Source organism: Xiphophorus couchianus, chromosome 3 (genome assembly GCF_001444195.1).
Source record: "Xiphophorus couchianus chromosome 3, X_couchianus-1.0, whole genome shotgun sequence".
NCBI lineage: Eukaryota > Metazoa > Chordata > Actinopteri > Cyprinodontiformes > Poeciliidae > Xiphophorus > Xiphophorus couchianus.
Genome location: NC_040230.1, coordinates 11,603,317 through 11,619,820, shown reverse-complemented (window position 1 = coordinate 11,619,820; position 16,504 = coordinate 11,603,317). Strand labels below are relative to the sequence as shown.

The window sequence follows — 16,504 nt, the reverse complement described above, 5'->3', positions numbered from 1 at the left end:
GAGTGAATGCAAACTCCGTGCAAACGTTTTCAACATTTTGTCACATTATAACCGTGAACTTGAAGGAACTTTACTCGGATATTACGTGAAAGGGAAGGGAAATGAGGTCATGCAGTAAAAACATATTCACCGTTTGAGATTCCTTTAGTGGTTTGATGTTAGTTTGTCACACTTAAATGCGTCTAATCAAATAAACTTTTATTAAAGAAAAATAGCAACAAAAACTAATAACCAGATGTATCGCTAACAGTTGCCAACACTTTTTTTTGCCCACTCTTATTTCCAGATTTATTATAAACCGTGTTTATTCCTCATCCGATTTGAGGAATAAACTCTGATTCAGGATTGGTATGTTGGTTTTTAGATATTTAAGCTTACTTCATATTGTCAGACAGTTTCTATTTAAGAATCAATACTTCATTTATGGCTGCATGGTGGCACAATTGGAAGCACTTTTGCCTTGCAGCAATTATAAGTTGTAAGTATAGAAACTTTATAGGGAGTAAAATAAAGGATGAAAGAAACATGTAAGTACAGCCAATTTATTTACGTATTTTGAAAAGTAACGAAAAGAAAAAGAGGTTGTCATGGTGCAAATATACTTAAATGATCTGATGTCTAAATTAGTTGGATGATCTTGAATATGTAAGTTTGCCAAAAAAGCAAATTATTTCATTTAACTATTATTTTACCAGGAAGTTGCTTGAGATAAAATAATCTCTTTTTCAAGACAGACCTGGCCAGGAGTCACACCAGCATACAGGATATTAAATAATAGGCACAGACAATTAAAACATTACAAAATTCCCTCGAGAACTTCCGAAATAAAAACGGACAAAAATAGATTGTAGTATTAAGACTTAATAAAATAATTTTAAATGATTTAAGAATAGCATTTACGCTCTTCAGTTAAACAGAAAAGTTTTAAATGTATTCTTCTGAATAAACTGTTGGAGTTTTAATGACTTCTGCAAATTATTCCAGCACCAAGGTGCAACGTAAAATAAATCCTCTGAGGAGATTTTGGCCACAGTGAAAAGAAGCAAATGTGATTTTGTGTCAACTTCTGACTGGAGACACGAGGCGAAGCAAATATAAAGGCTGCTTACCCAAGACAGCTTCAAAAATGAATTTGAACCAGTTGCTGTTGCCTCCTTTGTTTTACTGAATACCATGATGTTAAGGCATAATGTTTATAGTGTTAACTCCTGAAGGCAGATTATGTGATGAAATGTGAATCACTGTGACATATTGCATGCAGACAACAAAGTGTTGAAGCTGCATTCTTGTGGATACTGTCTCCATATTACAACACATTCAGGAAAGTTGTTTACAGGAGCTTTTTCCTTATCTCCAGCTTCATGCAGGATTTGTGTCGATACAAGAAGCCACTCACAGCTTTGAGCTTTTTCAGCAGATGTTCTACATGAGGTGGAAAAGACCATTTGTGATTTGTCATCAATCCATGTGTCCAAACATTTGTAAGCTGACACGTTCTCAGTTTTTTCCCCATAAGGTCCAAATGCTTTACTGATCTAAGTTTAAAGAACAAGCTTTTATATGTTTTTTGAGGAGCAAATTCAAATGATGGAGTGAAATGCAGAGCTGGTGAAAACAAGTCTGTAGTTATGTATATGATATAATGGCTAGTAAAGCTACAATATTAATGGTTTTTTACAACAATGTACATGAATTTATCAATTTTATGCAAACAAAACTCTGAAAAGTGATGGATTCGAATTTAAAGTATTTAGCCCTCTTTTAATTTTCCCCACATTAAATATAATCTGCTGCAAATAATTAAGTAAATAAGTTAACTTTATTTATACAGTACCTTTTATAGGTCAGATATAACAAAGTGCTTTATAAAATGTAAGATATATAAACACATAGCATAAAACAAAAGAGGAGATTAAACAGCATGTGTGTGACATAAAACTAAATAAAAACAAAAACGTAAACAAATTAATAAACAGAGTCAACTGTGTGTTGTTTAAGCTTCCTATATATCCAGCTGTTTATTGTTTATTAGAGAATATTAGTGAACAATCAGCATCATGAAGACCAAGGAGAACAGCAGGGCTAAAGTTGTAAAGAAGTTTAGAGTAATTATGGTCAGCATCACAATTTTTCAACATCAAACAATAACTCTGTTTATTGGGATTTTATATGAAAAAACAAATGCTCACAAACAGTTGCAGAGTTGAAAGAAAATTGTTTTAAAATTTTTATTCCAAATAAAATCTGAAAAGCGCGGCATGCATTCTGGCCTCATAGGTCCATTTTTCTTCCAGGGTTTGCATTGCAGTAACAACTGCAAGTTTTTTGTGGTATGTCCCTTCCAGGTTTCTACATCTAGAGACTAAATTTGCTTCTGATTAGATGGAGATAGTTTGTGAAAACCAATTTAATATTCTATACTTTGATAGAGTCATTATTTGATCTAAATTATTCCTTTGTGGATCTGGTTATTGTTAAGATTGTCCTGCTGAAAGTTATCTTTTAATCAATTCTGATCAGCTTCTTTGTCCCTTTCCTTGTGAAAGCATACCCACATCATGATGCTGCTACCACCATGCTTTAGGGTAATTAATAGTGTGACCATAAAGTTTGATATCACCTTCTTCCACATTCATATATGGCTTGTGGCATACTTTAAATTGGTTTTATTTTGACTTTCTTCAAAAGTTCTCTGCCTTCTATTACTCAGTGCGATGCCTAAAGTTTTGGGTATTGTTTAAGAACATAGCTGTGATTTAAACTTCACTACTTTTATTTGAGTGTTCAAGTAGATTAACAGATTTGTCATCAGTTGCGATGCGTACCCATCACCGCTAGATGTCACTCTAAATCCACGCTTAACAATGTCCAGCTCCTCTGTCTCACAGTTTTTCAACACACACACACACAAATGCTCACACATATAGGAAAGAACAGTGGGGAGAGGTTGCCATACACTTACAAAACATACAGCACCACTATCCAATCAGGGGCTTCCTTGTGTTTTCAAGTCTGAGTTTCCCATTTTCAACGTTACAATCCTGCATACCAGCAGGGGGCACTGTTCACTCCAGATCTGATGGTCTGCCTCAGCATGAGTCTGATATTCTACTACACACACTTGCCAGCGGTTATGTAATGTTTGCAATTATGGACCTATCTTCTGCAAGGTAGCGTCACTTTACGTTGTTTATGCAGAAACTGAAGGTCACCAACACATGTTGCATATCCAAGTAATGCCACGTGCAGAATGCCCATCTGACACTTGTCATCATATAAAACATAAACTGGGGATCATTTTCATTATACAAATTCATATTCACTGTATGCAAGTTACAAACACACAACGTTAGCGGAGTTTACAACAGGCCACGCCCCGTAAGTCCAGCTGGTGGCAACACTCGTGATGACATCATCGCAACGCGCGACCATTGGCCCCGAGACGTTCCTCGTCCGTCCAATCGCCTGCCGAGGAACTGACGTTAGCCAGGACAGCTCCCGTTCACTTACAATAGAGTGGGCGTGGCTTGGAAACCACCTACGTCAGAGCGAGTTAGATTCTGCGCCGTGATTGGCTGAGAGCAGTGAAAGTGAGCGTCTGTTGCTGAGAGAAAGGGAAGGGGGGATGTAGTTGATGATCGGCTGCACCACACAAAGTGAAAATTAGCTCAGAAAATAACTTTTGGACGTAAACTTGAGCTCATTTTTCTTTTTCGTCTGTTTTAATCTGTCTTGCTAAAAGGGTAAGAGGACACAGTTATAAAAACGCGCGTAGCAACAGTTAGATGTGACAATGACCGCATAGGGCTGTTTGGATCCTTCCTGTATCAACCTGTAGCGGTTGATGCGTTATCACGCGCTACTCAGGGATAGTACTTGTGCTGTCAATTATGGTAAACATACTCCTCATGAAAAGAGGAGGAGACGGAGGGGACATTTGTGCCTTTTTATTGGCTGGCAGTCACATACTCCCTCCTCTCGACCCTCCCTCATGCTGTTCCTATGGTTCCCAAAGCTCTCATTGGATACTGTAAAGTTTGGGACAGGACACCGGTTTCGTTCAGCATCCCCGCCGCCATTGGCTGAACCTCTCCGTCCGTCTGCTAGACTTTGACAGCCCGCTACGCCCTCTGCGCCGCAGCGCCCGCGCTGTTTGGCTACTGTAACTGTCAGCGGACTGTCATTGGTCGGTTCCCCAGCTGTTAGTGGTTCATTCACCATTTTGTGACTGTAGTGGAAAAGGAGAGCGATAGTTTTTTTGTATCCTTGTTTGAGTTTCTGCGGAGGGGAAAAGACATGTTTTGTGCAGGAAAAGTAAAGTGCGAAGTACTCAAAGCCGACCGTAGAGGGATGTCACTGGGAGCTGTACTAGTCTCCCCATCGGGAAAATAGGACCGTAAATCTTTCTGTGGAATGAGGAAAAACGCTGTTTGAGGTGAGTTGGAACTAAGTTAGCGAAAGGTTAGTGAAGCTGAACTGACGTTGATTTTTCATTTTCAGGAGTTAGCACGAGACTAGAACGTAGGAGCGCTAACGGTCGTCGAATGTTCCACAACCGTCCAAAGAAACGGAGTGACAAGGCTTCCGAGCCGAGAGGAAAAAAACCCCAAGACAGGGGAGGGGTGGGAGCCTAACAGCCTAAAAACTTTCTGAAATGTTTCCCCATCCTCCTACAGAAAGATCCCGCATTAATGCAGTTGGCAATAACGTCGCTTGTTAATTGTAGAGTACTTTTTCTTGACCTTAGTTTTTGAGTTTTGCGCGGAGCCGCGGCACGTAGGGTAGTAAAAACAAGCGACCTATTTGCAGCGTTGCAGCCTAAATGTTTACTAACACGAAAAGAGATCTAATTCGGGATATTTTAAAAGAAATCAACAAGGGATGATATAAAAATGCATTTGGGGAAAACGTCATTTTGTGGTTATCTTGTACCACCGTCTCGTAGCCTTACTACGACTACTACAACCACCACTATACTACTAATGCCACGGCTGCTTACTAGAGCGATAAAGAAAAGATTTCTGCGTTCATCTAAGTTTTATATACCCTCGGTTCTTGCAACGTTAAGAAATCTCTACTCGCTTGTGCTTTCGTGCACACTTTTCCGTTATAGTGCGTTTCTTGCATACAAAACAATGCTGCATGAGGAGTAATTGGGGTTAAGATAATTAAGCGTTACTTTAAAACCGATTGGTTTGTGTGTGTGTTTTTTCACCATCCTGCACAGCAAAGAGCCTGACCGCCTCGAGTCATAATATACTCCTTTGACATTGTAGAGCGCCTCTCGTAGTACTCACAGAGAAGCCGGGGATGCTTTCAGTGTTTTCTCGGCTTTTCCCTCCTCTCGTTGTCACTCTACTTTCCTGCTCTGCTATCCCGCAATCATATTCGAGGCATCCCATGACATCTGCACATTTCTAGCAGTATTGCAACATTTATCTCAAATCATTAGATGCTTGTTTAGGGCATTTTGACTTCATCTCTCCTGCATGTTCCCACTGTGGCATTCATTCCCCATTATCCTCATTAATGCTCCTGTGTGGTCCTGATGTTGTTGAGCAGCTGGACATTGATGTGACATTGGCATTTCTGCCATTTGGTCCCAAACAGGAAGAGTCACCTCTGATCTATGCTACAAAAACCCACGATCAATCCTGGCCACAATGTGTACAAATGTCAGACCTTCTTAGTGCTTATATTTTATTAAAGATGCACCGATCAATAGGCCTGAGATCGGAATTGTACAATTTTCCCTGATTGGAATACTGAAATATGTAATTATTTTTCCTGTTCATAAACGAACTCCCTTTATTTTCAATGTATAGCTGCATCAATTACTTTAATACACTTATTTTTAGACATGGGCTTTTTTCCATAAATTTAATATTTTTTTCATCCCCTCATTTGTGCTTGGTTCAAAACCACCACATTTCTTTATCTTTTGTGTGTTACAGCCCTTACAAGGCAGGGGGGAAAAATAGTGTCGAACCTGATAGAAAACCAGACATCGGTATCTGCAGGGAAATACATGATCGGTGCATCTCTTTTTTTTCTTCATAATAATGTTATTTAATATCTGCACTGATCTACTAAACAATTACCAGTATTTCTACTAAGGCACAATATTCTCTTTCTGTAACAAGCGGCCCCTTTCAGTTGCATTCATACATGCAGACACAAACACACACACAGCTCACCCTAAAATACCAGAACCCCATATTCTTCTATTCAAATCATGTTGTCTGTGCAATCACCTCCCTCTCACGCATGAGCTTATAAACAAAATCGTGAGTGTTTTTTGAAGAGAGCATGTTGTCTGCTTTTTTTCCCGTTTTACGTGTGAGTGTGTGTTCCCCGGTGACCCAGTTAAGGGCAAAGCCGCCCTGCTATACCGAAGAGTACGAGGACCACGACAGGCTTCGCCATCACGGTCGTCCTTCCTTCCTCCTCTTTACGTTCTGCCTCCTTCGTCACTGCAGCCCTGCGCCCAGACAGACACCCATAAAATGTTTCAGGAGGGAAGGATGAGCTGCATGGTGCCTACATGCATACATTCTCTTTGACACGAGCTGCCAATGCAGCACTGCACAAGGCAGACACGGTCTAAACACGGCTGATACAACAAGCCGCTTGATAGCACCCCACACCTTCTTTCATTTCATACACACAACCTGTGCCATCGTGCAGCGGGACACATGCTTTCTCCTCTTTGACAAACTTAATAAACTGCCATCTGTTTATTAGAGTCTCATAGTTAAGTAATAAATACTCCACAACTTAATTTTCTCATGGCAACACAGAGATGAGAACTCTTTATAAATGACCGAGCGGAGTGAGTGTACGTGCCTGGTGCTTTACATGCACCTGCATCCGAACTGAAAAACTCAACGAAATTCTATATTTTAAACTCATCAGAAAACTTGTGGGTATTAATTGCAGATATGCAAAATGTATACAGTGAAAATGGAGTTATGTATGTATAGGAGATTGTTTACATGGTAAAGTAAGTGCGTGATAATATATAAGTCCAAGGGAGAGTTTAACAGTATGCATGACTGTGCTGTAAATTCCAGAGAGGGCATTTAGTGTGTGTGTAAAGTTTGGTTTTGCTGCCGACCGGGGCCACATTACAAGGAGGGTCCCTTTATCCTCTGTTTTTATTGGGTGAAACAGGCGATTTTTGTCGTTTAAAGGGGGAGTCCAGTTTATTGCCATGGAGATTGCGATTATCTATCGATGTAAGATTTATAGTTTGCTTTAAACCAGAGCAGCAGCAAGTTTACTGATGGCTGCCTCTAATGTTGGGTGCCAGGACTTGTCCAAATCACCTCTAAATTCTGTTTTCTCTTTCATCCAAATTCAGCCCAAAGGAGAACAAAATTGTATTTTCAGCATTTCACTTCTTCTTCCAAAATTTTGACTGACATTTTATGCACTTCAGTAGCTCCCACCACAGAGAAATTCTGATTCAGACTTGCTTTTTTGTATCATAACATTTTATTCAAGAAGCTAGTGGTTATCATGGATTGGTGATTTTTGATTTTTAAGTTAAGGATTAGGTCACATGCAGTATTTCAATTTTCTGCTTCTCTTAAGCATGGAAATAATAGCTACCACATGCAATCAGTGTAGTTTTTCTTGTCATTGTAGTTGGGGAAAGTAAAAACACATTCAACTTTCTATATCGAAAATAATAAAGTAGCAAAAGGGTAATTCACAATCAAAATGATATACATTTTACTTTGGTTATAACTACTCTGGAAATGAAATGAGAACACACACACATGCCTCCCACTGGCTTATCAGCCAAAGTCTCGAGCGTTTTGGGATGGCCATGAGCATGACCAAACACATTTTTCTGCGCTAAGATCACATCCTCGCCAGTCATTTAGCCAAACAGTCAGACATGTGGCTCTGACTCCTTCCTCTTTTCCCATTTTTCAAAAGTTCCTTTACAGACCCAGCATTCCCAGTCCAGGCCCCATCATCTCCTCTAATGAAGGGGTACTTGGTTTGGTACTGGTGGGAGGTACAGTACGTTCCTTCAGTCAGAGTTTTCACTTTTTTTTTCTTTTTAATTATTTTCAGAGATTAATAATTTAGCACAATTCATAAATACACATCTATATACAGTATCAGAAATTAAACATGTGCCTTTTATAAATCTAAATAAGTTAGATTTGAAGTATCTAAATTAACTAGCAGAACATTGTATGTTCTGCTAGTTTGTTTATCCACTACACACATTTACTGGATGTTTTGATAAAATCTGAAGGTGCTTACTACAAATCAGTGAGACATGAACTAATATATTTATGTTAAATTAAATCCAGTTCTATCATGCACTTTTAGAGCAGGTTTTAGTTACTATTTATTATGCTCATATATGTTTCAGGTTGTGTTTTTAAAGCTTCACTTCTCTTTGAAACGTCACTGAAAAGGTCAGTTTGAGAAACTAGAGAGGCACCGATCATTCTTATCTTGGCCGAGGCATTTTTTTGGTTTTCTTTAAAGTCAGACCAGTGCCAATTTTTACCAATTTAGATTTTTTTTTTTAAGAACCATGACACATAAAAGAGAAAACTAGTGCTACAAGGTTTGAGTCCAGGAGAAAATGAAGATATTACAAGATTATCTTCATTTAATGCATCAAATTAAAATTTCCTTATCTGTCTCTGATTGTTTTAGTTAAAAATGTGGCATCAATCCAATTTGATCCATTCTTAGAACAAATAATGCATTTATTTAAAATTTATAGATGAGCTTAGAGATAACTTTGTCCAATTCTGATCTTTATTGGATTGACTGTTTGAAATTTGTGTGAAAACCCATTCACAGGGACTGATGCAGGAATTAATAAATGACAGCGTCCCTGCTTGTGTTGCGAGCCAAACTTACAGACTGTTTATGCTGTGATACAGTGATGATTGCGTGAACGACTCTTGGTTTTGATTAGTCATTTTTGTCCAGGGAGAGATGCGTTTTTGTACGACAAAAAGAGGTACTGGTGCGTTACTCATTTATGTTGTTGTTGTTAAACAGCTAACATTGAGGTCACCTTGGGTGTGCGTGTGTGTGTGTCTGAAAGACAGAGAAACTTTTTCAATGTCAGGACAGGAAGTGTATACGTGTACTGTATGAATTAGTGGGCATGTGTTTATATCTGCATTTGTCGGAAATCATGCATTTGCGCATGTGGGTGAGTTGCTGAGCATAACCGAAGGGGGAACACATATGCATACGTCTGTGCGGCTTGCTGTAAGTGTGTATGTCTGTAAATGTGTGTGTGTGTCATTGTATTAAGCCTGTAATCTTGCATCAGTGAGTGTGCCTGATCCTGCACCAGGCTTTTAATTTCTCTCATTTTGGGCATATCTTAACGAGGCAGATTATTCCAATTATATTGTCTTTTTGGTGAAACATGAGTGTGTGTATGTGCGTGTGAGAAAAAGAGAGAGTATCAGTGTGACACTGACAAAAGGCGACTATGAAAAACTGAGACCTCGAGAAGAAGTGAGAGGGAGCCGGCTAGTGCTAGAATGACTGTGGAAATTCCCACTGACTACACAGGAACAGCCTGTTTGATCAAACAACCAAACAGCCGTGTATTCCTCTTTTTCTCCCACTCGTGTTGTAGTTGTGACCTCACCCAGGCCTCCGCCAGCTATTTTCCTCTGATGGAAGTCAAAACAAATGTTCACTCCCAAGTTGATCGCATAGCATCACGTCCATAATGCGCAGCGTGAGAAAGCTTTGCTGTCACATGTTGAAGTGGACGGAGGGAATTGAGTGGAGGGATCATGCAAATGATAATAGAGACTTTAATGTGTGTGTGTTTAAATGAAAGAAGACTAAAGATAACTTTCTCTTTTTCTTTCTCTCCTTTCTTTCTTCCCTTTATTGCTTTTGATACAAAATGTTTTTGGTGACCTCTTACTTTTTTTTGTAAACCAACAAGAGGCTCAGTCATGCTTGACAATAAACTTCTTCATCATTGTCACAATATAAACTTTATTTTTCTAGAGTTGTAATGACTTATCCAGCTTAGGAAAGGAGACAGTGCACAAAGCAAGTTCACAAGAATTAGACAAGATTTAAAATATATTTTTGGGAAAGTTAATTATCCAAACGTTTTTCTTTGTTTATTTTTAAATCTAGATTACAGCTTTCACAAACTTCAAACCGTGTTGTAAAGGACCTGCAGACCTCTAAGGCATTTTCTTGTACTCTCTTTATTCTTTCGCTCAATCTCCCTCATTCCCTTTTAACATTTTGCTCCATCGCTCTTCCTTACGTTTTTTCTCTTTGTCCCTTTCCTTTTTGTCTCTGTGTCCATTACATTTGAAATAAACCCAAAGCAATTTCTAATAAAGTTTATATATTAGAATCAATTTATTATACATTTAAATATATTACATTTATAGCATATAAATTATACATATATTTATCTAAATAAATATGTGTGTATACATATATATATCAAAGCAATAGCGAAAGCCGTAAGGCTCCACTCATGAAATTAAATATCTTGGGCTTCTCCTTGGCACTTAGACAACAACTCTGAGTGGTACGCTGCCAAATAGGACATGTAAAAGATACTTGTACATACAGTATATTTATCTAAATAAAATTTCAAACAATCATCAGTAAAAACTGTTTTAGCATTCATGTCTGCTCAAATATTCATATCAATGCATCCCTAGCAATGCACCTCTGTTTAGTGAAGAATTATCCTGAGGAAATTTGGCCAGTCTTGGTGTTTTAGACTTTAAACTAGACAGGATTCTTTAAACATTTTTAAAAATTGCAGTTTGATTGTGATGGGAATCTATAAAGCAGATGCCAAATTCTGTGTAGTTAGCAACTAATCATTATCCAGTCACAGTACCGGTAATCTGACAGTGTGTACAAATATGGACCTCACAATATATTGCAAATGTATCAGCAATTTTGGATATCAATAGATATTAGCTAATTAGATAGGTTGAATGCATTTAGTTTCTCTAAATAGTTATAGTGAAATATTCCTCAAGAAACTACAAATATGCAGACATAGTCAAATTCAGATTTTTTTCTATAAAACTGTTTTTGAGATTTGATCTGGGTGATAAGAACAACAAAAACATCCCCATTGTGTTGTATTGAATGGTTTCAATAATCATTTGTGGTTCTAGATTGTAAGCTCGAATCTGTTTCTGTACAAACTTAAAGAACAAATAAGTATCAAAACATTGATTGTAACTAATGAGATTTAGTTTTCAGAATGTTTTATTAAATAAGTCCTAAGCTTCCTTGAAAACCGGTCTTTATTGATCAATAATGGCACATTCTCGACTAGTAATTTCATAGTGTTTCATTCCTATTTGCATTACTGTTTAAAAATGTAAATATGCTTAAGTACAACCAGTAAATGGCATAAATGTAGCTCACACTACTGTTTCCAGTCTCTCCTCCATCTGGTGAACCCACTCATAGCCTGTTAAGCCTCACGTGTCATCTGTCTTATTGCCTTTTAAAACCTACCTTTTATAGTTTTTCACATATTTTGTTTCCCACTTAATCAAAATAGTTTTTTTTGCTCAGCACCAGATAAGGTGGAAAGAATAAACTGATTTTTACTTCCAGTTGGTACAAGGTCTATTTTCACCATGAATCCAAAGCTTAAAGACAGAATTACTGTTTACATAGGTATTTCTTTATTGTAGGTCATGTTGTCATTATGAAATTTGCTAACAATGTCAAAAACTACATTATCCTAATACCTTGCAACCCAAATATAAATCATTTGTAAATCATATGTAATTCATCTGTTACACCACATATATGTTTTGCTTTTTCATCGCTGTTGTTACCAAGTATTGTCAGCCAGCCTGTCAAGAAGTCTTCGTTAGTTGAGGGCAAGTCATGAAGTACTTGGTTTGTTGCTTTAAAATAAAAGCACTGAGTCTACATACAGCGTGGCAAGCAAGTCAATATGCAGATATGATAATAATCTCTTAAAGTAAAAGAGTAAAAAGGCATAGTGCTTCATAAAATAGACTTCTATTTGAATAGAAATGTTGTGGGATTTTCATGTCACAAGCTCTCGTGCTGCAAGGTCTTAATTATTTACTTGTTTTACAATTATTGTAGAGTCAGGAGAAATGTTTTGGAACAATATTTAGATTTTTTTAAAGAAAAAGCTTAAGAACAGGGGTTTCTTCCTCTAGCGATCATTTTTGTAACACTGGAATCCAGGTTTAATGTTTTGCAAGCACACAACGACATGCATGCATGCATGCACTTCACAGTGAATCAGGGCAGGCATGGAGGGTATGCCCACTGAAAGCATACTCTAGATATTGAGCCAGTGTGAGTAGTGCAGTGTAGCTGAATTCCATGTATGATGTAATTTTTTTTCCCTTAGCAGTTTCTGATTGTGAAGACAATAAATAACCACCTGTCTGCTTTATCTCCCTTCTCTTTTTCAGATTACATGGCAGAAAGCAGATGAACAGAAAAAGCACAGAAGAAAAGAAGAAGAGAGCAAAATATTTAAAGGAGTGCCTTAAAATATAAAAGAGGAGCCTCATATAATTTGCAGCACTTTGTGTACAGTGAGCAAGAGATGGGACCGTTGAAGACAAATAGGAGACGATCTCCACCATTAACAAGAGGCAGAGGAGGAAAAAAACGAGTTGGTTCTCATCCCGTAAAAGAGAAAGACTCCAAAAGAGTCAAGAAGGAGACGCTTGTCAGAACCACACAGCACACACCCAGCACTCCTTCCAAACGCAAATACACCCCGACGCCCACAGAAGCCAACTCAAATGACGAACCGATCACAAACAGCAATACTACCACTAAGGAGGAGACTACTGAGCAAATGAAACCTGTGGTGTCAGACACAAGTGATGGAAAGAAGCCAGAGGAAAAGACTGAAAAGGAAAAAACAGTGGGGACAAATGGAAACAGTTCCCCACCCACTGATTTTGTAGTATTGCCTACCTCTGCCCCAGCTCCACTCGGCATAGCTGCACCCCCGCAAGCCACCAATCACAGTCCTAGTTTGGGCTCAGTTTCCAGTAGGAAGACGGCCACATTCAAAGCGCGCGTACCCAAGAAAAAATACATGTATGAGCACTTTGCTAACAATGCAAGTGTCACAAATAATATTCCTATCTCCAGCCCTGCTCTCATATCTAACAGCTACAGCAGTATCAACAGTAAAAACAGTAAAAGTGTGAATACTCTCAATAATATTTTTAAGCATAGTAACAATATTCCTAACAGCATTAATAAAGGCACTAATGTGAGCATAAATAGCAGTACTTCCAGTATCACTACAAGTGGTATTACCAGTATGACTAGCAGTAGTAACAGTTGTGCTGGAAGCCAAAGTACTTATATAAATAGCATTAATAGCAGAAGTAATAATTGCGCAGGTACTCAGCCATCAGTGTTAACAGTAGACAGTAAAGCTACAGAAACAAACCATTTTGTCTCAGTGAAGGATAAAACCCTCAGGACATCACATTCCAAGGAAAAAGACTCACTCACTGGGGAAAATGAATTGGAGGGTGCCCCTAACTCGGCACGCTCTTCCTCTACCGATACAGCTAGTGAGCATTCTTCTGACCTGGATGTGATGGAGGCAACAGGACCAAATGCTAATATCCACATCCTTGCTCCTTTCCAAAACTCACACCCTAAAGAGGTCAGTCTTTCAGAGGGACTAGCTGAAGCTCTGGCTAAAGGCATGAAAAACCAGAGAGTTCTGGCTCGCCAACGAAAAAGAAAAATGGAGAGTGACATGAAGACTGCCAACGGTAAAGATTCCTGCCTCCAATCTCCTGTGTTTAGACCAGGGGTGGTGCGCAGGGTAAGTGGAGGTAGTGTTGAAGTTCAGCTCCAAGGAGAAGAAACCCTTGTTAAATACCCCTTTTGTGGTAGGACTATGGTGACACCCTCTATAGAGGCTGAGAGTGCTGTCTACTTCATCTTAGATGCACCCCCACCTGGCATTTCCCCCGTAGCTGTTGGGACTCGAGTGTGTGTCCCATTTGGTGAGGAGGAAAGGAGTCCTCTGTTGTACAGAGAGGGGGTTGTTGTTCAGGTGGACCCCCACCCTGGTGTCTCGTTTCCTTACCAGGTACTCCTAAACGAAGACAGAGAAACTCTGGGTGAAAAGTTGGTGGGGGAGAAAGAAAAAGGCAAAGTAACGGGTCGGGTTGTCTGGGTGTCCCGACAGAGCCTGAGACTACTCATCCCTCCGTGGGAGGTCTCCCAGTTAGACGGTGGAAAAGCAAAGGAGAGAGAGCTTGAGAGGGAAAGGGAGGAGAGAGAGCGCCGGGAGGAGATGGAGGTAGAGAGAGAAGTTTGCCAGTTAAGTATCGGCATGGGGGTGCTGGGAGGTGGAGCACGGCTGGGCCCTGGATTTTCACATGAGGGCGCTGCAGGAGTGCACACCTCTGGAACTGTGCATTCACCTGCCAGTTCCTCCACTGTAAGCTCCAGTGTAGTAGCCGTCACAAGTCATGGATGTGAAAGCAACTTGTCGGGCAGAGAAAGACAGAAACAGCCTAACACACCAGAGGAAGATGTCGAGGTATCTCATTTTAACATGGGTAATTCCATTGGTCCAAAAGCAAACACTGGAACCTCCCAGTACAGAAACATTGTCTCCAAGCCGAGTAGTTACGTTCCTACATCCACTCACCTCTCATTGGTGAGGGGTGTAGGGCCACCTCATCTCTCTACAATAACTAGTCCTCTGCCAACCCCATCCCCTGCTTTACTGACCCCTGAAATAAGCAACACCACTCCAAACCTACCTCTAACTAAAACCACTCCCACCCAGACCCCTACTCCCACTTCTGGTGTGGGCTCCTCTCCGGGCTCCTCCCGTTCTAGGACTCCTCTCTCGCTGGCTCAGCAGAAATACAAAAAAGGCGACGTGGTGTGCACTCCCAATGGCATCCGTAAGAAGTTCAATGGGAAGCAGTGGAGGAGGTTGTGCTCTAGGGAGGGCTGTATGAAGGAGTCTCAGCGTCGAGGATACTGCTCTAGACACTTGTCCATGAAAACCAAAGAGATGGAGGCAGCAGGGGGGGAGAAAGGAGGGGGAGGCAGCAGCTCAGGGACGGTGACCCCTTCAGACCTTCGGGGGAGGGCAAGCAGTGAGTTTGAGTGGGACGAGACCTCAAGAGAGAGCAGTGAGACCAGCAGCAGAGGAGACTCCAGACCTCGTTTGGTCCTTCCTTCCCTCCTCCCCCATGAACTGTCGTCAAGGTTTGATTTAGATGAGTGCGAGGCTGCCACCATGCTTGTGTCGTTAGGAAGCTCCCGCTCTGGCACTCCTTCCTTCTCCCCTATCTCCAATCAGTCTCCCTTCTCCCCTGCCCCCTCTCCCTCACCCTCTCCACTGTTTGGTTTCAGGCCGGCCACCTTCTCCCCTATTACTGCATCCCCAGTCTTACAACACCGGCGACACCGGCAGCCCAGTGGTACAGTGGGTGGAGGGGGAGGGGGCAGTAAACCAACAACCCTAACAGGAGCAGGTGAAAGGGAGAGACATGTTTCGGGCGTCCAGCCCTCCTTCCACAGTAACCTGACGTTTACGGTCCCCATGAGCCCCAGCAAAAGAAAATCAGATGCACCTCCTCCACCACCTCTTCCCTCACACCACCACGATTACACACCCAAAACAGAGCTGGAGCTGGGGGACCTCAACAACTCTTTCAGGGTGCTTTCGCCCCAAACACCAGCATCACATTCCCGCACACATACACCCACCCTCTCCCAGTTTAAAGGACTGAACACACCTTCTTCCAGCAGGCCCCCATCCTCTGCTGCTGCCTCTCCTCCTCCTCTGCTGGTGTCCGCAACCCCTCCCTCTCCCCTCTCCACTGACGGAGGGCTTCGGCGAGTGGTCCCTATACCCCAGCAGACTTTGCGGGACTCCCCTGTCATTGTTCGAAATCCTGAAGTCCCATTAGTGAAGTTCACAGAGTCTCCCTTAGAAAGAGGAGGAGGAAGAAACGAGGCAGCTATAGATAACACCCCACCTAAAGACATTGCTTTAACCCCCCTTACTCCTCAACCCGTCACGGGCCTCCAGGTTCCTGTCCCAATTAATGCTGCTGCAGCAACAGTACCCAATGGTACTGTCTACTTGCGGAGCCCAGCCCAAACTCTAGTACTTGTTTCCCCGACATCTTCCTCTCTACCTTCCACTGACCCTACTGCCACCCCCCTCCAAGCCCTCTCGGTTGCCGTAAGCACAACAGTGACAGCTTCAGTTCTGAGTAGCACGGACAGCTCCGGAGAACGACAAGACAACAAGTGTACCGGGTTTGGTGGAGAGGTCCAGCAGCCGGTTCCCTGTCACCCCTCTCCCACAGCTCTGCTCCCTCTGATCCTACCAGCGGAAAGTCTGCACCCTGCCCCTCGAAAGGACATCATCATGGGACGTCCTGGCACAGGTGAGTGCGTGTACAAATGTGTGCTATGCGTGTGAGGTGAA

At 41.0% G+C, this 16,504-nt stretch overlaps 1 protein-coding gene across 2 annotated transcripts in view; it reads left to right on the top strand.

Moving 5' to 3' along the window:
- The first annotated feature begins 4,216 nt into the window (after positions 1-4,216).
- Positions 4,217-16,504, top strand: part of cicb (capicua transcriptional repressor b) — a 46,401-nt gene continuing 34,113 nt past the window's right edge. The window contains exons 1-2 of one of the 2 annotated variants that reach the window (XM_028008249.1): positions 4,217-4,435; positions 12,471-16,463. In XM_028008249.1, coding sequence (XP_027864050.1) covers positions 12,608-16,463 — 3,856 coding nt within the window. In that variant the 5' untranslated portion in view covers positions 4,217-4,435; positions 12,471-12,607. The remainder of the gene's footprint in view (positions 4,436-12,470; positions 16,464-16,504) is intronic. The other variant, XM_028008244.1, reaches the window with a different exon arrangement.